Genomic DNA, 26456 nt, shown 5'->3' on the forward strand with positions numbered 1-26456 from the left:
CAGCGTTTTGTTGGTGGGCAATTTGATTGTCCTACCATTCCATTATAAATGCACAGCTCTAGCTTAGTTGGAAGAAAGTCAGTTTTCCTAAATGAATGGAAGCAGAGTCAGGGAAGCAGAGCAAATGTACCCTGTGGTTGGCGAACAGTGCCAGCAAACGAGCAAAGCGCAAACTCTGAAGAGGCAGCCTTGTCTCACATATGCCCCGTGCTACTCCACCGCCTTGTGTGAACACGAAAATGAGGCTGAGCGGGAAATTTCGACGGAAGTGCATTGCGCCTCACATTCATGTCTCCATTTGACCAACAGCACCATTGAAAAGGCGACCCTATATGTTAGTCACCAGGAAGCGCCAAGGGTATAAAACAGTTCAAGTCGAGAACAAAAGTAATAAAAAGAATTGCTCAAATTGAACTTCTGTCGCAGATTAATCCCCTCATTGCTAATTGCGGCCAGACCCCATCATAGCCTGAACTGAATGTAACGTAAATCGACGCCTGAATAAACCACGTCAACGTTATTATACATTTTATTCAATTTATAAAAATTATAGCAAAATATACAATGTGATCTTATACTGCCAGGTGGCAGCATTATAAGAGGTAACTTTAACTCCAAAGTGTATAAAACTATTTTCAAGTGAATATTACATATTTTCATCATAACAAACCATTAGAAGAATATTAAATATTTGCATAATTTCTTGAGATTATTGCACAGAAAAAGAAGGAAAGGGGTGGGTATCTCCTACTAATATATAGACGAATACTGTACATCGGGTGTCAAACACCATTGCAGCTGCTGCAAAATGACCATACATTCTTTCTGTGTCACCTGGAAACATTTCTGAGACCTTGAAAAACAATGTTTCGCCATGAGCATATCCTAGCAAAAACACCTTTTAAAAACAGAAAACCAGATTTGAAGTTGAGATTGTATTTTACACCAACAAATTCAAACAGAGCCCAGTTACCCCAGTTACTTTTGATCTTGGGGGCTTCATATGGCAGCATCAGTGCTCTCAACACTGTTATGTGGCAAGGAGTCCTCTTGACTTTCTGAGCTTTCACTGCTCTCTGTGTCAGGGGTAGGGGTTGCTTGTTTCAGGCCGCGCAGTAGCACATGATGTTCGGGGCTCTCATTGCTAGTGTGGGTCTCAGGTTGCTTGTCCTCTTCCACGCTGTGGTCAGGTTGGACTTCAGGGCTCTCACTGCTGTGATGGTTGTCTACTTCCAAGCTGTGGTCAGGCTGGGTTTCAGGGCTCTCGTTGCTGGCGTGGTTGTCTTCTTCCACGCTGTGGTCAGGCTGGGTTTCAGAGCTCTCGTTGCTGGCATGGTTGTCTTCTTCCATGCTGTGGTCAGGATGGGTTTCCGGGCTCTCGTTGCTGGCGTGGGTTTCAGGGCTCTCATTGCTTGAGTGGCTATCAGGGTGACTATCTTCTTCCATGCTGTGGTCAGGCTGAGATTGCTTGCTATCCTCCTGGCTGTTATGCTCAGTGCTGATTGCCGTGTCTTGGTGGCTGGTGGCATCTTTCACATCGGTATCATCTGAGGCCTCAAAGAGTTTGTCGGCATCTTCTGGTTCATCTGCCTGCTCCGCTGTGGTATCCAGCATATCCTGCGTGACAAACACAAAATGATTAGCCTGGGTAACACACATTTTTTGCCGCTGCAGGCAAGAATAATAGAGGGTGTTGGTACAGGGGTTTAGCGATATTGATTAGGGCCTCTATGTCATATCAAACTAAGGTAATAGAAACAATTCAGATTGCATACAATATATTATTATGACCCGCACTCAAGGGGATGGAATATTAATTGTTAATTTCTATAACAGATTGCATATAGCAGAATCGAATATGCTAGGATCATTGAAAGAAATCATGGAAAGTATTGTTCTTCCAACACTTGATTATCGGACAATGTTGGTGTTGGATGGAGATTTTAACATCAAACTTGGCAACGGGATTCCGGTGGAATTGTATGATGATACTGAAGATACTGTCTATGGTACTGCACTCCCACAGATGCTGAACAGATGCTTGATTTGTGCTAATGGCCTACAAATGGGGCGGTGGTTACTGGAATGGAGATTGCGTACCAGGGGCTCTGACCTTTAGAAACACACAGGGGTCGTCTCCAATAGACGACTTTTTCATGCATGTTTGCCATTGGCATCTGATAAAAGCCTTTGAGGTAACACAGGAAATCTGCAGCCACCTTTTCCCACTGAGGCTTACCATACAGTGGGAATATATCCACTTGACCACACCAGCCTCCCATAACTTAGATCTGTGTGAGGTTAATACTCACTGTAGGAGAAAATTTAATTGGCCAAACGCAATCCTTCGACTATGCAACAGCAACTTGTGTTATCCAATCTAAATATAATGCATCCAATTTTTGATAACTTTCAGTCCCCAGCAAAGGTAACAAAAATGTTCGAGGAGTTGATGTTTTCTCTTACAAATATGTAACAGCTTGACTTCAAAAATAAAAAAGGGAGGAGAACAGCTTGTTTAATGAGGAATGTAAACAATCAAAGAAGCGATTGTTGAAGGCTTTCAAGGACCCAGATAGCCATAGGGGGGAAAATCATCAGGTCCAGGGCCGAATATAAATTGGCAGTAAAGAGCTTCTGGAGCACAAAGCTTGGGAGGAGCTGCTGATTGTTGTTTCCTCAAATGACTCTAAAAGGTTCTGTGAGTTTGTTTCAGGAGCGGGCTGCCCCATACAAAAAGAGAAGAAACTGAGAAAAACACATGTGGCGGTGAAGGCTTGGGTGGATTATTTTCCTGCTTTGTACGAGGGCTCTGTGGATGGGTCTACTACAGGGGTACAGAGCCCATTGATCCAGTTCTCATTGAGGGAGGTTGAAAATGCGATTAACCAACAAGCACATAATAGAGCTCCTGGCCCGGATGCGGTCCCTGCGGGCCTTTATAAGGGGGCGGTGGATCTATGGGCCCCACTGCTGAACATTTGCTTTAATGCATTTCTGCAAACAGGGGAATTCCTGCATTCATGGAAAAATGCTATCATTTATCAAATTTATAAAAAAAGCAGATCGTGGGAGTCTATAGACCAATATCGCTCCTAGATAGATCGCTCAAAATGTTTGGTTGCACATTATCGGCCCGCATTTAGAATTGGATCTCAGCTGAATCAGTGCTGGCAGATGTACAATACGGTTTTAGACCAGGTGCGGGGATCTGTGCTCAAGCTTTAAATGTATATTTGGTGGGGTCACAATCTGTCTTTGTGAAGGGCAGACCTAGTTATTTGACCTTCATGGACCCAAGCACCGCCTTTGACAAAGTCAATAGAGAAAAGCTTTGGTCGGTGCTTGGGTCCATGGGGTGCCCGAGTCGGCTATTGAGGGTTTTGCAATTGGTGCATGAGGGCACTAAGGCCAGTGTTCGATATGGGGAGCAGGGACAAAGCACCGGATATTTTGTTGGGGATACAGGAGTCCGCCAGGGATGTGTTCTGGTGGCGGTTTTATTTACACTTTTTATAGATGGTTTTTATAAGGCATTTGTTGATTCAAATGCAGACTTTCCGTGGGTGGGTTATAGAATGTTCCCCCTTTTAGCCTATGCCAACGGCACTGTTATTATAGCTCGGACCCCAAATGACCTTCAGGAATTAATTAATGTGTACACTCATTTTATGACAAACTTAGATTTCAAAATTACCACACCAAAATCGGCTATGGCATTTATGGCTGGGAGAGGGAAGCACTGGGATGTATGGGATGCACAGTAATGGCTCTGTAATCCCAAGGGTGAAAGAGTTTGATTATTTAGGCATAGGATTTGTAGACATCTCAAAGGGGGTGTCACACTTATCGAGACAAAAAGAACCAAAATGACGATCACTCTAATTTTGTAACAGTGGAAATGTCGCCAATGTCGGCCAGCATTAACCTTTTTTTGTTTCAAGGTGAGCCTTGGGTTGTTGCTTGGGGATTTCTTACCTATTTGAGGAGGACCTGGAAAGCAAGAAATCAATTTTTGGACATTCTTATTTGAACACATTTTATAAGGGGATCATTTTTTTAATGAAGAAATGCGTTTTTAAGTTATTTAATTGTATATTTAATGCTTATGACACTCCTGGTTTGAACTGAATTTATTGTATTTTAATTGGTTCTATTGCTGCCATTTTTGTGAGTTTGATGGATTATTTCCAAATAGACTATGGTTTAATTTGAGCACAGCACATTGCAGCAAGGCTTGAGGCCTTTTGGGGTACAGAGGAGAACATGTTTGCAGATGCCACATGGAAGAATAAAAGAGAGGCACCGTGAAGATGCATTATGGGAGACACTGTGGCATGAACACATTTAAGGGCTGCCTTCCAGGCACTGGCAGCGGTTCCCTAAATATAATCATATTGCTTTGAACTTTTAGGGTCAGATAACATAAATTGCCCTGGGGGGTGTCATTTTGTAGTAATGTCATTTTTCACTCGTCAGTTGCTGCAAATGTGTCCTGGTGGTCAGTTGGTACAAATGTCGACCTTCATTTAACTGCTACTTGTGCAAAACTGCCCAGCAACCGTGCAAAAAAAGCACTTGCTTGGCCCTCATTAGGCGATCCGGCCCCTTTATGCGTGGCTTCCAATTTAACAAGAGCTCAGCATCTATTTGGGGGGCATACTGCTGGCTGTCCACATTAGAGGGGGGTTTAGCTGAATTGATGCCCTTCAGATACCAACAGGGAAGCAGCAGTGTTGATAGTAAGGGAGGTCCCTTCCTCCAGACCCGCATGGCAGAGGGAAATATCCGTGGCTCATTCTGGATGCCAAACTCGAAATTACCCCTAGGCAGAATCAGTCTCCAGACACTGTTTCCAACCACATGGCACACACATGTGACGAGGGCCTTCTCCTGTGTCATGACCTTGGACCCGAGTGGCATGTTGAGCCTGGCCCTAGACTATGAGATTGCTGTTTCCTAGGACTTGTGGGCATATTTATTCTAATGCCTCTGGTAGTTTAGAACATGGCACTCCGTATTATGTGCAGTCTGCCTGGCAGAGCCATATTTGCCAAGTGGGGCAGGTGTTAGCAATGGCTTCCACCAGTCCTCCGCATGAAGCTCATGTTTGCCAAAGTGCCATTTACCAGCAAGGACCCCCATGTATTATGCTAAACTATGACATGGTCCCATGGATATAGAAACTTGCATTTGCTGCAGGTCCCCCATTAAAAACTAAGAACATGTGGCGGCTGGGCTTTCATTGTACTGTATGTGCCCCTCTGGAATTCCATGCTACTTCCTGTATGGGTGTTATAAAATCACATGTCCTTATAGAGGTACGTGGGGGAGGGTGCTGTTTTATCAGTATCAGGGATCAACCACTCTTAGGGCCTGATTCACAGACGTGTTTTATAATGGCGCGAACCCATAGAAAAACGCTCTGTGAATCAGGCCCTTTGTCATGACGGAGGAGGGTGATAGCACCTCACCGCGAGGCTGCCATGACATTGTGATAAGGGCAGCAGGAGGCATCTTAGTGGTGATCCCTGGTGCCTCATCTAGCCTGTGCATCCCTTCTAAAGATGGGAGAGAAGAGGCAGCCTGAGCTATATGGACATTGGCAGATTTCCCAACAGGCCCATGCCTTAAAAGAAATAAGAGGACTGGGGTGGGAGCAGTCCCGAAGCCTGTCATGTGATTAACTTTGACAAATCCTTCCTTGCTTCTGGTGCCACTGGCCTGCCAACACAGAATCTTTGAGCTTGGGAAGCCTTACTTTGAAGTGACAGTGAAAAGCAATCTGAGAATGGTACTTAAAGCAAAAGGGATTCAGACAGATCAAAATGGCTTCCGTGTGGAATAGAAGCACGAGTCTCGGCCTTACCTGGGTGTCGCGTTTCACAGCGCTCTTCCAGACTTTTGCTACGAAGGGGTGGTCTGCATCACTGTCTCCTCTGCCGGCATTGTCCCCTCTTGTGAAGGGGTCAGCAGTGTAGTCGTCGGTTTGGGATTCGGTGGAAGGGGCAGCGGTTGTGGCTGCGGGCAGCTCTTCCTCCGAAGAGTCGGAGTCTGAATCATGGCTGTTGCTCTCGTTGGACACATCTATGGGTTCACTCTGAAAACGGAACATTGGTTGGTGGAATTAAAGACTACATTGCAAAGCGCATGCAAGGTGTGGTTGGTTGTTGATGGGTGAGAAACTAAAATCAAGCTCGTGCAATCATGTGCTTTCATTTGTTCGAGTACCTTTTCCTTCTCTATCATTTCCCAGGAGACTCTGTTCTTGTTGGAGGAATGGGGTCACATGTCATTTAAATGTGTGTCCGTCTCTAGCTCTGCCTGCCTATGTAACTTTAAAGGGATCTTTCGCTGGCACGGCTGACTTTCCGCATTTCAAGCAGGGCAACGTCCTGCCACCAGAACTACAGGCCAGGAGAAGCAGGTCTTTAAAAGAGCAGTGAGAACGCGGCACAACAATTCTTCAGCAGGGATTGTGTCGAAGCCACATTTTAATACTGAAGGATTAAATCGCCAATTCTGAAAGGGCGAATTTCATTCTACCTTTGACAGGTAATTTACAAAAAAGCAAAATGAGCAATGTTACGGTCAGCCATAGTGCCCCCTGCTCTGAGTACATTGATTTCTTTTCAAGTCAGGGAATCGGCTGGTTCAACCCGAGCCCATTCCAAAATGGCCGTCAGCAGAAATGCACCTCAATGTACAACATAACAGTAAAGAAAATTAGCTAAAACGGTGCAATCCCACATGATCAGGGGCGTCACAAGGACTGAATTAATTTGGCTTTTTTTTGGTGGCCGTTGGAAAGTTATTATAGTGTGGACCCCAGCCAAAGCTGGGTGCAAGTGAACAGTATGGATGTGCATAGAATGATATGAGAGCTGTATAAGATACAGGAGCTTTGATTGATAGAAGAGATGTGATGCATATGGACAGTGCTTTTCGGGGATTAGAAATCGAGAGTAGCTCCCGTTATGGGGCGTCTCCGAAGTAAGGCTGCTAAATGAAGTAGAGCTGGGGCGCAAACAAAAGAAGGGGCTGGGCGCATCAAAGGTGTGACACCATTGTGCCTCAGCTGACATGCAGCGCTTTCATTCAAGGAGCTGCGTGGTGCAACGCTTTGACCATAGCCCCTTGAATGAAAGGGCTGCCCGCTGCTGATGGCTCTGTACTCTGAAACAGGAGGAGGGCACACTTGATATGTGAGCTCTGTGGAAGCAGTGCAGAACATGATACCCCAGGGCTGTATGATAAAGGAGTGGCACTTGATATGGGAGATGTGTGGCAGGGGTGTGTGGTATAGAAGTGGTGCATAATACCGGAAGTGTGTGTGAACGCTGTATGATGCCCAGGGGTGTATGATAAGGGAGCGCTCCTTGATGTGGGAGCTATGCGGAAGGAAGGTGCGGAAGTGGTGTCAAATTCCAGAGGGGCATGGGTGAATTGCATGATATGGTAGCGGGGCGGGGTATAAGAAAAGACTGATTTGGGGCAATATGAAAGTAGCCTATGACATGGAGCAATGCATTCTGGGGGGTTGTTATGCGACCACTATGTTATATTGGAGCGATATATAATATCAAAGTCTTGTGTATTTATGCAGGACTGCCATTGAGTCAGAAAAAGTAGAGTCACGATTCAAAGAGTTGACTCAGATCAGGGTGTGTGACCGGTGCTGCACTCTCCGGGACGCTGTGCTGTGGCTGGTTCTGTCTAAGGTCTAGAATAGTGTTAGAAAGAGGATGTAATTCTCTTTGCAGATAGTTTTTGCAATGCCGCGTGCGCTGCCCCAGGTGGGTGGGTGCTTTGCTGGCATGTTGGGTGTAGCACAGGGCCTCACTCACCTGGTGACTGGCGTCTTCGGAGCTGGCAGAACGTTTGGATCGGTGGGCCTTTCAAAAAGGAAAAAGGTCAAATTAATGTTACATGATTTTTCTTCATGTCCAAATGACTTGAGGGATTGTATTAATATGTAATGCAAGATGCACTTACCGGCAGAGCACAAGCCATGCCGACGAGGCAAAGGCTGAGCAGGACGAGCCTCATGTTCATTGTCGACCTGCAGATACAATAATAGTGATTAGAGACAGCGCGCACATGGGGAGGCAGCAGATCACATGGGTTAAGCGTCCACTGCAGCATCCTTCTTAATACTTTGGCAGTGTTGGTTTTCCCATTAGAGCCTCTTGTTTCCTGCTACATCACACAAGTAAGATGGTGAAGTCACCACTATTGCAGAGAACTAGGCTGCTATTTTATGCAGGGACCCAAGTGCCATTTTATGCAGAGACCCAAGCGCCATTTTATGCAGTGACCCAAGCGTCATTTTATGCAGAAACCCAAGCACCATTTTATGCAGAGACCCAAGCACCATTTTATGCAGAGACCCAAGCACCATTTTAGGCAGAGACCCAAGCGCCATTTTCCACAGAGAGCCAAGCGTCATTTTAAGCAGAGACCCAAGCGTCATTTTATGCAGGAAACCGGGCACCGTTTTTTGTTTTTCAAAAGTAGATCTATGCCTACTTTTTAAAAGCGTCATGAAGATACAGTTAAATAAGTAACTTTCAAAGAATCTTCTATAAAATCGCAGAATGACCAACATCCAATTCTATTTAAGCAGGCCGTTTCTTGACCCAGGCGAGGCGGGCGGCTGCCGGGGCGCAATTGCCTAGAGGGCACAATTGCCACGGTCCCTGGAGCCCCTCCATGCTTGAGGGGATGAAATTACCCAGTTTGTCAGGCGCGTGATAGCCATGGGGTTAGTTCCTGGCGCTGCCTCTTCTGACAGAGGTTTACTCAAGCACTTTCCCGGCACTTGTTGTGGGGTGGGGACATAAGCACAACAATAAGAACACTACAATTCCCCCTGCACCTAAGACCAGCTCCTCCCATCACAATGCGGCAGGAAACTACTAATGATGGGCCATTGGTCACTGAATGGTTTTGTGCAGGCATTGTGATGGGAGGGGAGGTACAGTGGGATGTGGGAAGTGGGCGTGCATTGTAAGCAGCTTTGCCTCTCTGCATGTGTGCAAGCTAACACTTCACACTCTCTGACTCACATTCATACAAGCACCACTATTGCAGTATAAAAAGCGCTTAAAAACGTTTAACTGTATGCCCTTGTTTCTCTTTCTTTAAGTATTTATTCATTTCTTCCTCGGAGATTTGGGGGGATAACTCAAGGGTCTTGGCCTTGCAGGGACACACCGTGGTCCAGACACAGTACAAACGGAGACCCATTTGGGCCCACGGTGCGTCCCTGCAAGCCCAGGAAATGCCCAAAATAATAGTTTAAAGCAGCGCTATTTCTTTCATGCTGGTTCTTTTCCAAACTATATATCAATTCCACTTAAAACCACTTCCAAGGCACTGGTGATGAGTTACTTCATTATGCTGATAATAGTTTTGATCACTGCTGCTGAGTAAATATTCTTTAAACATTGCAAAAATACATAAATATACAGGTACCTGACAAACATTGCATGAATAAATAATCCGGGTCCATGTATCCTTATAACAAGTCAATAGTCAGACTTTACTCTATTAAAGCATACACTTGATTCCCATTCAAAGATTTTTAAAGTGATTGTTTAATGAGTTCAGGTGTCTCCTTGTCATTGCCCATTTGGCTTAGGTTGCCTCCAAACCCCCTTCAACATCTTGTATTCTTTGTGGGTTGTATATACTGCATCCTATGCCATATTCATGTTCTCTTGGTGTGCCCAGTCCTCATTATCTGCAGCCTAAGTGCGACTGGGGCATAAAATTGTCTTGGGCACCAATGAAAAAGTGGTCCACCGTTGCAAATGGCAATTCATTCCTTGCGTGACGGACTGTTTCACTTTGGGTAGGAGTTCCTTAACGGTGTAGTTTGGGAGTGGCGCACGGGGAGTGGTGGGAGTGGACCGCGTGGTGCAGCGGGAGTGGCCCACGTGGTGCGGTGGGAGTGGCACACGGGATGGGGTGTGCAGGGGTGCATTCCTAGTGTTTCGCATTGGGCACCAAATCAACTAGAAACTGCCCTGTATTTAAGGAGGACTTGTGCTGTAAACATGTCGAGTTTGGAATCTGAAAATTTGAATTCTAATCCCAAGACCACAGTTGTACAAGTTGTGTGATCCTGGTCAAATCGAAGTCATCCCTCTTCCTAGCTATATTATTTGCAAAAGTGTTAACACCTAGAAATAGACCAACTCAATTATCAGGCGCTATGTCAGTACTGGACATTTGCAGTAAAAAATACATCCAAGGAGATATAAATCTTAACCGTAAAAAGAGAAAACCAAGAACACAATGGGAAGAAGAATGGACATTAAAAAGGTGCATATCTGAATGTAACAGGGGCAGAGAGAAAACGATGAATGACAGCAGTATCCACAGAGAGAGAGAGAGAGAGAGAGTGAGAGAGTGGTACGAGTGCATATAGACATAGAAACATGAAGAGGATGAGCCACAAAGGAGCTTCCAAAAGTAACTCTGACTTACTCCCGAGTTACTCCTAGTCAGCCAGGAGTACGGCCGGCAGAACTACTCACAGCAACTTTTGTGTGAATCGAGCACACCTCTCCATGAGTATGTCAATGTTAAGTGAAGTTACTCAGATTCTAGTACTTTCCTTCTGACTGTAACCCACAATGCTTTGATAATGAAGGTGAAATGGGGAGGCCGATGGATGTGATGGAGCAGCTTCAACACGCGGAATGGAAGTATTGCCCTGAGCATCTACTTGCCAAGACTCTAGTGGCAGACAGCGGAGGCCTGAGCAGAGACACGTGTCAGGAGCAACTGGGGGCATACGGTGCAAACAAGCTGTGCCCTCAGTACTTGAAGCCAGGGGACAGGACGGACACACGTAGGATTGGACGTGGGGAGAGAAGTCCCACCCATCAGAGGTATGCAAAGTCCGTTTCTACTGGTCGCTCATGGAGTTTGGCAGATGCATAAGCGTGTAAGAGAAGGTCTGTGGCCGTGAGTGGCAGCCAGAAAGAGCCGACCTGTCGCAAGTCTACGAACAATGGTGACCGGCACCTGTCAGACAGACAGGCAGCACTAATGGGATATAGATGCAGTCTCCAGTGTTGCACTTAAACCTCGCGTCTATGCTCCCAATACAACATGTTACATGAAGAATGGGGTGGTTATAGCACAGACGGCAAATTCAGGACTTCCAGGCACCTGTCTGAAGGTTTACAGTGGAGCGCTACTTGTGCAAGCTGCGGGAACGAGGGCACCGGGGACTGGAATCCTTGGCAGTAATGTTCGCAGAGGCCTCTCCTTGAAGGGGCAGTCTAGTGTCAGATATCAGGGAGCACAGCTCCATGGGTTGGAGTTTTGAAGAAAAGGCGATACATTAAAAATAAATAATTACTATTTGAAGGTGTGAGATCCAATTAAATTCTGTGGACCAGGGGGCGCTGGCCAAGATTGAGGTGCCTTCCCATAGGGTTAACCTTTTCCCCCAAATGACTGGGAAGGGAGCATAGTCCATGCCCATTCAGTCCTTAGCCCCATTGCTGCGACTAGCAATGTGTACATCAGAGTTATTTCTGGTGGTGTCTAGTGGGGGAGATCCCTGCAGATAACTGGACTGTAACACCCCATAAATCCTCTAGGGTCTGAATAAACCTCTAGATTAGAGGGAAGAGTGACCTCTACGGACCTCGAGCTGACGGAAGCAGTGTCCTGGGGTATAGAGCCTGGTAGTCCATGGATACCAGGAATGCAAAAAGGCAAGATTTGCTTAGATTCCCATTTCACAAGTGAGCCACAAGCTTCTAGTATTTGTACCTGCTTGTTTCAAAAACACACTGCGCATTTTAAAACCCCCTCATCTACGTCCCTTCTAGGAGCGTCCAGATCCACCCCATCGCCCCAAAGCACTCCCACCAAGGGGCGCAGACCCAGAGATCTGCCAAATGGCTTCAGGTCATGTGTATGGCCTCCCATCTCTGCTCTCCATCGCCCCCTGGCTGCCAGAGGTGTATGTATTATCACAGAGGAGATGTCTGAAAAGGGAGGGGCCCATTAAGGCGGCACTTCTTGAAATACCCCCCACACCCCTGACCCGCGACGTACTGAGGTGTTTTGTAAAGCAGCACCATACCACCTTCCAGACTCTGCAGATCTGTGATACTGTCAGCATTAATACACACCCAAGTGCGGAATGCAGGAAATGCAGACACCGCACCACACAGAGTGTGCTTCCTGCATCCCAGCAGGTGAGCAGGGCCTTGAACTGAGGCCAGGCAGAGGGGGGCAGGCAGGCACACTCCGGATTAACCCTACACTGCTCTCCTATAGAGTTGGGGCAGCAAGAGATGGACGGGAGACAGCGGAAGCGGGACGAAGTCTGTGCCCGCGGGAATAGAGAGACTTGTGAGTTTTCAATTACACATCAGCTGCACTAAAGGAAATTAATACCACTTTTAAAGAGAACACCCACGTACATATTACTTCTCTTATCTTGCTGTTAACAGCAGCAGTCCCAACTTCGTAAAGTGCTGAAACCTATTTTCACAAATGACTACCTTTGCATAAACCCTGTCCTTTTTGGGACCCGTTCCTCTTCCTCTTCACATGTCTGCGCGCTTAGGTAGGGTGTCTGTACCACGGTTTATACTATATCATGCATCACCCACCAAAATAACTTTTCTTCAAATTAAACAATTTCATAGCGTGAGCATGACAGACGATTAAGATACACTGTATAGAAAGAGGCCATGAAGCTTCTATGTGGCGGCCTTTAGAAGAGTACATCTACATTCTAAGTATAATCCTGCATTGGGCGTTCCTGACATATCATACCCCATGTGTGAGACTCATGAACCTACTGTCCCAGTTGGACCCCATCAGGGCTAATTGTTCATCTTCAGACCATGAAACTTTGCTCCCCAACTTGATCATAATGTGTGATCCTGGGCAAATCAATATATCCCCTTCTGTCCGAGACCCTCTCAACTGCACACAACTGCAAAGAAACATACTAAATACCATTTGCACATTTAGCTATGACAGCTCATATGGAGAAGGGTGGGGAGGCCTTCAGAGAAGCTGTGATCTAGTGGCACTATGTCTCACTATGAAATCATGACCCCTGGGTGCTACCCATTCATTCTCCAGCTGTTACAGTGGATCCTGAGCAAACCCCTCATCTCCTTTTGAAAACGTTCTCAATTTTGAGAGACAGGACCAAGAGAACTGATGTCTAGGAGTCCTTATGCATCTGTTCACTAATATGTCTTAGGAGCGCTTAGAAACACCAGCATTGAGCACTTTGTAAAACGCATTCCCTTCTCTTCACACGAGGAGCATCACGATTACATGCAGGTTACCACCTCGAGTTACAGAAGGCTTGCTAAGGGCTCAAGATGAATTAACTAATTTCTGGACTAATGTGTAAAACACAGTTCCCGCACTTTATCCTTCTCCCAAAGAGACTTGTGCGCAGTAGCAGTTCACAAGTGTTCCGGGTCATGAACAGCCTAAAATCAAATCAGCATAAGCTCTCATTGCTCTTATGTAATGTTGTCTTTTTCTTTGATTTTACCTTTGCTATGTGTCTTTCTGAATAAAATGAAAATAAACACGTAAAAAAAAGAAGTAATTAAACTGCATTACCTTTCCTTGTGTGGAAACGTGGAGTTCTGGAGTTATCTGGCTTCTTGTTCTGCAGCAGCAGCACCAGCAGGGGGCGCAAGAGGCGGCTCGGCAAGGTCCTTCCTGAGGGATGCTGAGGTTCTCTGCGCGCTCCTTCTCCCTCCCGCTATTTAAGCGCTACCCCAAACCCCTCGGCCAATCACCGGCCAGCAGCGCGTGACGTCACGCACTTCTCGGTTGCCCAGACTCTGCCCACGTCGCCCACACTTCCTCCTCCTGTGGTTTTTGGTTTTGGAAAAAACCGCGTTCTATAGTTAAACATTTGTTTATGCGCAGGCAGCGCCGCCGGTGAACACGAGGAAGAGTTCAGCTGCCAGTGCTTCTGTTTTCATGGAGCTCAGGCCTGCAGCAGACTTTATTCCTAGACATGTTGGGCCTGAGCGCGAATTACCCTATTACCGTGAAAGGTATTAGACAATCCTGACACAGTTGGATATATTGGGAGGGAGCTTGTTTTTCAGGCTTCTGCCTTACAAACATATTTTAATGTTGCAATATCTCTCATGCTGTCAGTACTGTAATGGGGTACCTCTGCCATGGGATGATGGTTCACCCCGATACCTTTCCTTTGAAATGTGTTGGACTGGATGAGTGTGTTGCTGAGCCACTATATGAGACTGCTTTTTAAAGCTATATATTAGGGCAATGTAGATTTGATCTCTCCAAGTAAACACCCTCTAAATGCAGTCTGTTAAAACAAAGGAAGTTAAGAATTACCCACAACTCTCAACACCTAACGCAAGAGTCATCCATAGCTCATGTGGACCCTTCACTAATCAGACCATAAAAGTGCTGGCAAACCTAACGTGCATTTACTTCTCTTTTCAATCTCCCTCTCCATCTGGGATCTTCCCGGATTGCTACAAGATTCCTACTGTCCTAGCCATCCTGAAAAACCTCTCTACTGACTCTAATCACCCTGCCAACTAGGGCCACGCCTGTCTCCTGCCCACTGCTCCCAATTCCTTGAACGTATAGTGTTCAACCATGTTATCAATTATTTTGAAACCAATTGCCCATGGGAACCCGCTCCAATCTAAATTCAACAGCAAACACTCCACTGAAATGCCCCTAACTCACGTCTCCAACTTCCTTAGCAATGCCCATCCCTCCAAACTCCCCTCATTTCCCATTCTCCTTGATCTCTCTGATGCCTTTCACACTGTTCATCAACATTCCCTTCTCCCAACCCTATCTTACATTAGCACCTGAGAATGGATTGCCTCCTATCTATCTGACTGGATTATCTCCCATCTCCATCATAGCTGGCGTTCTTTAACGGCCTCCTCTTGACCTACTTTTCTTCTCTTTCTACACCTCCATTCCTGGACAAATAATCTCTTCCTATGGCTTCTCCTGTTTGCTGATGACACCCAAACCTCTCCTTCCCTACTCCACTCCTTACCTGTCCTGCCCAACATCACACTATCAACCATCCTTCACTAAATGGTACATGTACCTCAGGCCCAACTCTTCCAATACTGAAATTATCTACCTTCAATCTCCAAATACCACCTCCTTCCTCGCTGATCTCACCCCCCAATCCCTTCGTCCTGGAGGTCAGGGACGTCAGGGACGTCATTTCACCAAAATGACAGGGGTCGCGGAAGTGACATCACATGACCCTTGACCTCTGATGACATCACAGGAAGTGATGCCATTTGACCTCACCCCCAAGTGACATCACAGGAAGCATTGGAACACAATCTTTCACCCCTTGACAAAACAGGAAGTGGCATCACATAGCATTGTTCCTAAGTACACTGCGATAAATATGGTTATGATATCACTGTAATGTCATATACATTTCATACAAGAATGAATCACCATATGTATACTTAATATCAGTGTGTATACGGCCATATTCCCAAATTAGAATGCAAGCAGACGTCCAAGGGCAAATGATAATGATGTGTTATTACATAGCACTTATGCTTAAGCACTTTATACAGAACAAATATACATACAATATCACTCGACCTGTTTTGGTACTCATTTATAGACCTTAGAACGATGAAAGGCTGAGTTGGCCTTGCCGGGATTCAAACTTGCAACCTGCAGGTCACACACACATTGCAGCAGCGAGCGCTCAACCCACTGAGATATTTTACCAACTATAGCTATCTTGCCGGCTTTAATTAAATGAGAAATTACATGTCTGAAGGTTCTCAATGTCAGAAAGTAAATTACACTCTGTAGTGGATACTAATACACTTGTAACTGAGATTCAACAGCAGACCAGTTCATCTGCAGGTCTGGTGCAAAGTTGGCCACACGTCAAGCCTGCGTGGATCTACTTTTCAGGCTTCAGAGGTTTGCAAATTACATACCATTCGGAGGGTTCATAACTGTGTATGAAATAATTTAGAGTAGCACAGAAAAAGCAGTGCACTCACACAGCATCCCGTACTCTGGGCACTCGTTACCTAATACATGCAAACAAACTTCCGGAAGCATACCATTGAGATAGGAAAGATAGACACATTGCAACAAAGCATTAATTGTGGCACAATGAAATCAAGGGCCAATTTATGTGCTATGGTCAAGCATTTCTAAACTGTACACAAGATTTTAGGGACAAGGATTTTGTCAAGTGACCAAGGACACTGAGATGGAATGTCTTGTGATAATCGTAACAGAGGCAACGGCAGAAAATCATGCTGTAACTGCAACTTGCGAAGAGCAAAATACATATATATTTTTTCTACATTATGAATTTGAGGTGTTTAAGAACAAATTAAATCAGACTAAATCAGTGGCTCACCCACTGAAGTGTGCATAGAATAAACCTTCAACGAGTCTAGCAATTATTGTATAGAATTCCAGAAAGACTATTTGATATTTCTATTCTTTCTTGTTTAGGGTCACTGCTCAAAGTGTTAGACTTGTGGAACCCCCTGTTTGTTTTTCGGAGGCTTGATCATGAAAGACAGCCACTTCAGAAACAAAGAGCCACCTAGTGCTGGTCACAGCCCAGGAACTTCCATTTAAAAAAAAAAAAAAGAAAAAACGTTATTTTCTTTTTTCCCCCTTTTTTTTAGGGATAGCAAGGGGGAACTTAGGGGTAGCAAGGGAGACGTAAGGGGTCGCACTTGCGAGCCCTGGTGATCCCCAAATGACGTACCTGGGTATTTTATGAGAGCAAGTTAAAGCTCCAGCTATTAATTGCACTCCCTATCAGAGCAGCTAGGAAAAGCTTTCTGAATACTCACAGCTTCACCTCACTACCACTCTACTTCAGCTTCCATTACCACTCTGGTTCGGAGCCATCATGACCGCTCCATATGCCATTTTGATCTTCCTTTTTCTCCCCTAGATAATATTCTTAACTTTGTAACTCATAGTATCAACAGCCTTGCAGGCTTCTCTATCATATTTGCACATTGCCTTCACAAGTAGGGTTGTTCAAAATTACCAAATTCAGGGCTAAATTCTTGCACTTTGCTCATTTCGCTTGGAGCTAAATTGGCTATTCTGTTTTTTTTGTCCCGAAGCTACATTTGTTTCTTGACTTTTTTGTTTTTTTGGGGACCACAGAAAATTATGAGCTTAAAAAAAACTCACATTTCATGGAATTAACAAAATTTAGGATGGTTTCCTGTCCGAAATGCCATTTTTTTCCCCACAACATTTTGTTTTTTGTGGCCGACAAATTAAATTTTAGGGGGGAAAACAGAATTTCAGAAAAAGTACAGTTGCCTAAAAATGATGATACAGGAAAAAAAGACCTGCTTGTGACACAGAAATGGAGTCCATATTTGCCAATTTCGCTTTGCTGGTCGTTATTTTGCCCATCTCTATCACGAGAGAATCTCTCTATTTAACAAAGGTGCCTCTTTAAATTCCTCATCCTTGTATTTTTTATTTAAGCCTATGTGAAGGGTTCCAATCAGGCGTCACACACCGGACCTCAACCCTTGGTTTTATGCTAGTATGTAGCACTCCATGAGAATACTGTTTCTTTATTTTCTACAAATTCAAATTGAGCTGATGCTCAACCCATCTCACACCCCTTTTACAAATACCCCGGGTCATAATGGACCATGAACCAGGCCAGTGTGTGGTGAGACAACATTTATTTATTTTAAATTCAAAGAAAATCACACATTTTTTATATTGGGCAGCAATCACCAATGGGGTGATAATTACAATGTAAACCACTGAAATACACTTGCGTAACCTACAAGAACATATCCAAAGCACAAATGAATAGGAACACTTTTTCTTTTTGGGTAGATAGCACCCAAGTTAAGGTTTCCCCCTGCAATGTTCCCTCCAACCCCAATTAACCGAATTCTGAATAGATAGAAAGAAGCAGCAGGGAGTCAGGCATATGAAACAGCAAACAGAATTAATCCGACCTTCCCTGACAAAATAAGAGGATTTTAAAACCCTTTGCAATTGCATGAAATGACACTCAGACTTTGATAAATAATTAATTATATGTGTGGTTAAATAATGATGTACATATGTTTTATCACGGTATCAGGGATGCTATATCACTAGCAACTACAAGGTAAGGTATCACAAAAGTCATAGAGTTCACAAGCATTGGAATTTGAGAACACAGTGCAGTCAAATCAAAAGTGAAAAAGTTGCAATTTACACTTTTTTCAGCTTTAAATGTCAAAAACGTTTTTTTTTTAAATGGGTGAAATAAACAGAATCGGAATGCGGTTTTTAGGCTGGGCAAAAGATGCACATCACAAGGACAATGTAGAAATGAAAGAGTGACTTAAATGATTGGATGAGATTTTCAAGGTGAAAGAAATTCGGTTTTGGTGAAATAAAGCAGTTAAAAAGAGAAAATCGGTTTGGACAGAAAGGGCAAGTTTTACTTAAACTAGATTATCAAGAAGATAGCGCTGCCCGTGAAACCGGTTAAGCGGCTGCATTAACCCCTTCACGCCTGTCTCTTTATGTGGAAATTGATTAAATTATTCAAAACATTGCTAAGGAGTTACAATATGGGCTGAATGGAAGGATTGGGCGAAAACTAGAAAATGAAGGACAGGATGCACACAAAATTCTAACAGTCTTAAACAAGTTACCAGGTTATGGATAGGATTACTTAGAAAATAGGACAAAGATAAAGGGTCAAGATGGGATAGGCTATGTTTTGTTATGGGATGGGGAAATACTCACAAACCACACTTGAGTTTGGGATTTGGGACAGCCAACTGGGTTCTGGACTCAAAGGGCCCTGGTCACAGCATGGCTGGTGCCCCTTTCAGCATACAGCTGGGCAAGTCTGGTCACTGGATGGCAAGGGTACAGCAGGCATGCAGGTAGTGGGCAAAAAGCCGGGCTGGTCACAGAATGCTCCCCAAAAGGGTACCACAACTTTTCCCCTTTGTTATTGGGATTTTTAGTGGGGTTTCCGGATCAATGGCTTTGCTGGGATAGAGTCAGCTATGCTTTGGCCTGGCAGTAGAGTCTGGAATCTTGCAAAGGTGTATCTGGAATGTCTGGATACGCAGGCGCTGGAAATTCAGGAGAGAGTGTGCTGTCCCTATGAGCTCCCACCCCTCATATAAAGCAGATGACATCAACGGGTTTATTGTTGTACAGAACTAAGCTAGACCTACCCCCAAGAACCGGATAGGTCAGCCCATGTTGGTCGCCTCCTTCAGGAGGGCACTCAGTTGCGGGGGCGGTGTTTCATGAGGTGCAAAGCCATCCCATAGTCCTTTTTGCCAAAAATCCATCTTAACATAAATGAAACATTTATACATTTGCGGCATTGCAGTTGCAGCATTTTTGCAAATTACATGAGCAGATTACATATTTCAAGCAGAGCATGGCAGTCCAACTCTCCATTTTGTAGGACTTTATTTCGTCCATCTAATAGTTTTTCATCATTTTCAATGAAATAATTTTACTTAAAATTCTATAACTTTATACATATGCATAGATTATCAGAAGGCATGTGAATATTACATTTCAAAGTTGCATCATGTACACTTTCCTCAGAATATCCAATTCTCTGCCATTTCTTTCCCCGATAGGCCAGTGAAGGCTACCACGTCGTAAATTAAAGCCACCAAAATTGCATCTAGATTGTGAAATTTTCGCATTACTGCGTTGTCCGATTTCGTAGACAAAAAGTCTTGAAATGTTTTAATAAAATACCCTTTGGAACCAGATGGCCAGCATTGTCAACCAAATAAGGGCATAGCTTATAAGGCTGCTCTAGAGTTGGCTTTGAAACTCCCCAGTAGAAGTTGAGGGGAGTTGATTTTCCAAAAGTCACACGTAGTTGTCCCAGAATCTCTTTGTCAACCTGGAGCACTGACAAAAGTCCAACAAGCGTGTGATATTCTGCCTTCTGGTCCATTCAAAGTTTCAAAAGGGCATAATTAACACGTATGTGTCCCAGAAATCCCTTGTTGCTTCTCTTGTGGGTAGGGGACTCCTGTTGTCAGCACCCAAATGTCCCTTGAGCCATTGCAGAAAACCTGTTTGGGCTGATTTACCAGTAGCCAAAACATTTATTTCTTTATTTTATTTTATTTTGTTTTGAAGCAAGCTTGTTGAAATAAAACATCCCCTATATCTTTCCCAGCAAAACCCCCTTTAGATTGCTAGGCAAGGACAGAGCCTTGTTGAACATAAGACTTTTAAAGCAGGTATTTTTCCTTATTTTCAAAAGCACATTTTAATATGCGGTGAAGTCTGCTGGGTGGCTCCTTTCAAAAGGTTTTCTCTTCATTCTGACTTCCCAAAATTGTTTTGCAGCCCTAGTCAGTTTCACTTATACAGCAATCTGTTTAAGACACAGGTCCATTGAAATTGACATATGCCCTTAGAGCTAGGGTTTCTTTTGAAGCATTGATTTTTGACATTTTGTAGCCCAAAAGTCAAGCATTTTCCCGTCCGGCTGAAAGCAAAGCTTCTGTTGATTTCCCAGACTTGGTCTGACACAGCCTGCCATTCAGGAATAATGCTCTCTTCTGCTGGAGCACAATCTGAATATGGATGGGCATGGCAGGGCCTCACTGATAAAAGAAGTGTGATGTTGAACGGATGAAAAAAGCGTCAGGGCAGCATCCTTTAAAATGTAAAATATTCCCTTTTCAATGGGACCTTTCAGCAAGCAGCAGAGCAGCACTGCTTTTCAATTCGCTTCTTTAGTGCGCACAAGAAAAAACACTGGCAACCTTTCTCGGGGTGCTCCGTGTTCCAACTTGGCCAATGGTACTTGGCAAAACAGTGCAGCCATCATTTTGTAGCTGCAAAATGCAGTTTTGCTGTGGGACAATGGTGCTACAAGAAGCCAGTACAGCCATTTTTCTGTTAACTGCTGAAGTGCAGCTTGGTTATGAATGGGAATTCTGCTGAGTGGGTCAATGTAGCCCACAAATCATTCCTTAACCAACATGCATTGCCCTGTTGTCGGTTTTATATTCTTTACTTCCCTCTTAAAATTGGTTGGGTTACAGGCTGCTTTTTCGGCCTCTATGTCTGCGGCTTCGTTTCCGCGAGAGATTAAATCTGTTTTCTTTGAATGGGCTGTGCATTTTACAATTGCTATAGTCTCTGGGAAACAATGCTTATATATGTTTTTCTAATAATCCCCTATGTTGCACTGCAGTGCCGTCTGCATGGATGATACCCCTTCTTTTTCAACGTGACAAGCCTACGTGTACAGTTGGCATCACATAGGTGGAGTCAGAGTACACGTCACTTCCTCATCCTCAAAGCTTTGCAGTGCATCAATAAGCGCGGCTACTTCTGCAGCCTGTGCTGAATAATTTGTGGACAACCTCCTACTAATCATTACCTCAAATGTACCCTCTTGGTTCAGCCTTACCACTGCCGATCCTGAATGCCTCACCCCAGTCTTTTGATCAATTCTCAATGACCCATTAATTAAGACCACTTCCCCTGTCCCTAGAGCATTTTCTCTAACTTGGGTAATATCAAAGGAAACACTCAGTACATGTCATACAATCATGCATATCATCATATTCTCCCACTGGTTGAGCTGTAAACATGGCTGGATTCACTGTGCTACACCTAACAATTTTAGTTGCAGGGATTGAGATGATTACCTCATATCCTGATGCTCTTTGTGTGGTCAATGTGCTTTTGGACTTTTCCAAAAATGCTAATAATGCATGTTCTACGAACAATGTTATTGAACACCCTAGGGTCATGCTTGAGGCTTTTTCGATGGCAAAGGCAGCTGCTGCCAAAGGTTGCTCACAGAGATAATGTCCTTTCATGACTGGAGTTAAGATCTGTTGGAAACCTGAAGGTGTCTCACTCTCTAGTCCCCGGGGATCTGTCATCCAGGTGGCCAGGACACAGCCATCGCTTTTGGCTCTAGTTCCTCTGGGTGGACCAGTGCGTGAGGATCACCTCAATGAGGGGCCCTCAGGGAGTGGAAGCGGGACACTGAAGGGTGAGATATGGTATCCCCTTCCTTGTAACACCTTTTCCTCATCCTACCAGGTAGGATTTCTAGGAACTCAACCCCCCCCCCTTGCCCCATCCTGACACTTTTTTTCATGGACAGCTCCTTGTGAGAGAAAACGGACAAGCACCCGAGCCGTATACCTGACATGTCCCAACACAAGGGTCAGGCAGAGTCAGGCAATTACTGATAATTACACACAGCTGACTTCCATCACACTTCCCCACATGGATAAAAGGCAGAGCACAAAAGCACACTCTGAGCAAGGCAAAACACACGAGGAAGCAGCAGTTCCGAGATGTCCATTTAATACAAGGAGAAAGACGGCAAGACCAGAAGGGGTTGCAAGGAAGGAATTGCCCTTGGCCTTTGCAGAGAGAGAAATCCACTACTTTCACGAGCCCTTGAGAATAAGAAACATAAGGCCGGGAATTCAAACTGAAGAAAGGTGCATTGTCTGTCAAAGGTACCCAGGGCCCTCCCGCCTTGATAGCAGAGGCGTGGAGGAGTGATTGCCACTGTGGTACTGTCCTTGGCTCCTACAAAAAAGCTGCACCAGTAAAGTCAGCACAGCCGCTGAGTCAGGGAGACTGATAGCAGACCGGTCTGTGTTAGAACCAACGTTGCAAGCAGCAACATTTTATGAAGAAATCTGCAAAGAACAGAGTGTAAGGCGTATGTGATGAGTGACGCAAATAAAATTGAATATCCAAGGAGTGACTGAACTTTTGAAACCAAAGTAGATGCCAAAATACAGAGTTGTCCGGCACCATGTGGGTTCTCATTTGAAAGTCTTTGTTAGGTATCCAACTGGGAGTGTAAAATTGGGAACTGTGAAATCAAAGTGGTACTGCAATGGGTCAAGCCAAACCCTGTGGACATTCAAAAGTCTTCGATTGTGAATACAAACTGTAATTGGTCGGCGCCCAGCTGAGGGAGACTAATTGTTGAAAAGGGATCCGAGCCCGGCTGAGGGGGATCCGGGCTGAACCGTGAGTCACCCGAGAAAAGATATTCTATAAGCACCGGAGAAGAGGATCTGAGCCCAGAAGAGGGGGATCGAAACTAAAGATTGTGGTAGAAAAGGGATCTGAGCCCGGACGAGGGCATCCAGGGTGAATTGCCCGACTTGAATATTTATAAAGGAACATTTTCATTGGTTTGGTACATTAGAGCCTCTGAATGAAGAGACTTTGGTAACTTCAGTGACTTGGGCACTGAAGGCCCTGATATGGGTAAAGGAACTGGATGTCATTACGACCCAGGCGGTAAGTACACCAACTTTACCACCATGGTGTAAACCACGTTTACACCATGGTGGATGGCGGATTTACCGCCACATTCTAAGGTGAGTGGGGCGGTAAATCCCCATTTCCCATTTACCCTTCCCCATTCCCATTTTTGCCCCATAGGGCATAATGGGAGTGCGGAAGGCGCTAATTATGGCACCGTAAATTACGGTGCCGTAATTAGCACCAAGGCGGTTTAGCGCCATGGATTTTAACGCCTGCTGAAAGCAGCCGTTAAAATTGGAATCAGGCATTAAGGGTTAACAACGGCGTTAACCCTTAACGCCTGAGTTGTAATGAGGGCCTCTGTGTCCTTGTGCCGAAGAAGCCCAAGAATGTGCTATGCTCGAGTGAACCGCCTTGTCCCAAACAATTATCATTTTGTCATCACTTCTTTCTTTTTCATGAACATTTCCCACACACTATTTGTAAATTAGCAGTTAGGATTGTCAATCATTTTTTTTTAGTATTGGCCCTTTTATCTTGACGAGATTCCACTAGGACTGCATTATTATTATTTATGGTCGTAGCTTGCTCCCATCTTTAGATTTAGTTTTAGTTTTAGATAGGCGTTCATCACACCCTTGATAAAGTTCAATAAACACCCTTGAACTGTGATCACTTGTGTCTGTCTTACTTTGATGCCATGCTTTCCTTAAAGATCCCACTATAATAAATGGTTTATGATCATGTTCTAATGTTGTTCTCTTTGTGAGCACTGCTGTCATTACATTTCCATTTTAATGAGAGAATAAGTAAAATTCTTTACTGTAATTTGGAATCCCTAACACAGGGGCTGTGCTGATCGCCTTTTGTAATTCATGATATCCTTCAGTCATCTCTTATGCCCATATTAGTTTATTTTTAGTCATCTGTGCCTCTTTAAATCCTTTAAAAAGTACTTGAATATATGTACAGTAATTAAAGACCCCGTCCCTGCAATAATGGCATAGACCTTACATTTTTTGCATTTGTCTCGCTGTTTTTGGCTAAGTCCTCATAATAGCCTCTGCCCTTTCAGGTGTCTCTTTTTGTTCCCTTCGTGTGAGATCAACTTCGCTATATATAGTACTTCTTCTTGGCAATATTATAATTTCTCCTTATCCACTTTATACTCTTTCTCTGCCAGAACAGTTAAAGGTTTGACAGAGTCTTCTCTGCATTTTTCCCTCTGTCTCACTGCACACTAAAATGTCATCAACATATTGAATTATGGTATTTTCAAGTTGAACATTACCCAAGTCCATCTGAAAGACTCTGATAAAAATTGATGGGGACTCACAGTACCCCTGAGTCAAACAAGTATTTTTCAGCCAAATCATTCAATTGAAAAGGAAGTCAAGTCTTGTGAGTCTTCATGAAGGGGAATTGAGAAAAATGCTTTTTTAAAATCTACAATAGTAAAATAATTTGCTTTCGATGGGATATTACACAATATTGTCACAGAATTTGAAACTGAAGGAAATTCTGCTTCGACTATATTGTTTATGAGTCTGAAGTCCTGGATGAATCTCCATGACCTCACTGTTGATTTTATGTCATGGTACATGGCTGTGTTACACAGGGAATCAGAAGGTACCAAAATACCTTGTTTCATTAAAGTGGATATGGTTTTGAATATACCTTCACCTGCTTCTCTAGAGATGGGATATTGTTTTACACGTGGCAGAATTTCTCCTGGTTTGAGCTTCATCTTTACTGCTCCCACTCCTTTCAGTAAATCCACATCATCTGGACTTGTATTTATAAGAATTCTGAGCAAATTGCTGGCACTATGAGCTGGTATGTGCTCTGAATTCGTCATAGACTTCAATAACATGCCAAAACAGAAAGTTCTGTCTGTGTGCTGCAACAGCAATGGGCAGGTGGAAAATGTATTGTTCAAATGCTCTGCAACTCCATGATTGCAAACTAGTTGTAAACTACCACAGGTTTTCTGCATACCAACATGTCCACTGCATATCTGTTCTTTAACAAAAAAAATTACATGCACTCCTAAGTCACTGTGAGTGTGCATAATTGCCAGCCCACAACTTGGAAGGTCCTCTCCTCTAGATGAATCTTTCCACATGCAGCAGTCACCATTCACACCAATTCAGTACCAATAGTGCAAGTGACCAACAAAATCCTGCACCTCCATTGTAAACATTTACTTTTTCTTCTCGCCGCCTGTTCATGAGTGCTAACAGTCTTAGTACCCTTGGGGGTGTAAATCATGAACATTATGTGCCCAAAGCCATCCTTAAGAAAGTCAGGCTTAGGGCACCAAATGGCGGGAATCCGCCCCCCAGTGGGAGCTTAGGTTGCAGTATTTTGTACAGAAGGTAGACCCCACCCCCTCAAACTGAATGTATAGGAGGTAGACCCCACCCCTCTCAAACTGAATGCAGATAACTTGTCGGGTTAATCAATAACTCCAGTATTGCGAAAATCAGAATTATAGTGCTTAAAAGGTCAAACAATTACATTGTAAGGCGACATACATTGTTTGGGTCAGAATGCCTTGCAGAGTGTAGTGCATGATGGGTGGTGCACATTTATCATAGATACCAACATTCTAGGCTTGAAATTGAATAGGAACCAATTTATGATGAAAAATAGTTTGGTCAGTCATTTTGTAATTTGGTCAGCCATTTTGGTTGGGACGAAGTCAGGCAAATTCTAAGAAGGTTGCTGGGCATACAAAATGCTGGAGTTATGCAAAGGCATACTGAAATAATGAAATAATTCTGTCATAAACAGTTCATTGAAAGTTCAATAGACGAGGATATACTGGCACAATCACACCTTAATAGGGCAGGAGAGCTCGACACTCTCTCCCGAGCCACGGAAGCCGAATGAATTGACCCCTCCCACCGTGGTTGGAACAGGTACCTGATAGTTATGATACAGGACACCACGTGGCAGCCAATGGGGGAAGAGGGATTAGGGAGAGGTTGTAGATGGGTAGGGTATTAGGAACACCAGAAAGAGGGATAAGGAAATACCTATTTTGGATAGGACCGGGGAAACACAGGGTAAAACCTAGCCTGACCATGTAATAGCACATACCATCCTATCCTGCCTTGAACTCAGGAAGTGCA

The 26456-nt window shown here is 44.3% G+C and overlaps 1 protein-coding gene across 1 annotated transcript; it reads right to left on the minus strand.

Annotated features, from left to right (window-relative positions):
* Positions 1 to 511: 511 nt before the first annotated feature.
* Positions 512 to 13773, minus strand: LOC138515751 (protein starmaker-like). Its single transcript, XM_069630454.1, has 5 exons — positions 13627 to 13773; positions 7996 to 8062; positions 7848 to 7895; positions 5870 to 6100; positions 512 to 1617 (listed from the first exon to the last, which is right to left on the minus strand). Exons 2-5 carry the CDS (start codon positions 8053 to 8055, stop codon positions 1000 to 1002), a joined length of 957 nt encoding a protein of 318 aa, XP_069486555.1. The 5' UTR covers positions 8056 to 8062; positions 13627 to 13773; the 3' UTR covers positions 512 to 999.
* Between the last annotated feature and the right edge of the window lie 12683 nt (positions 13774 to 26456).

This window comes from Ambystoma mexicanum, chromosome 6q (genome assembly GCF_040938575.1).
Source record: "Ambystoma mexicanum isolate Mex_15411 chromosome 6q, UKY_AmexF1_1, whole genome shotgun sequence".
Classification (NCBI taxonomy): domain Eukaryota; kingdom Metazoa; phylum Chordata; class Amphibia; order Caudata; family Ambystomatidae; genus Ambystoma; species Ambystoma mexicanum.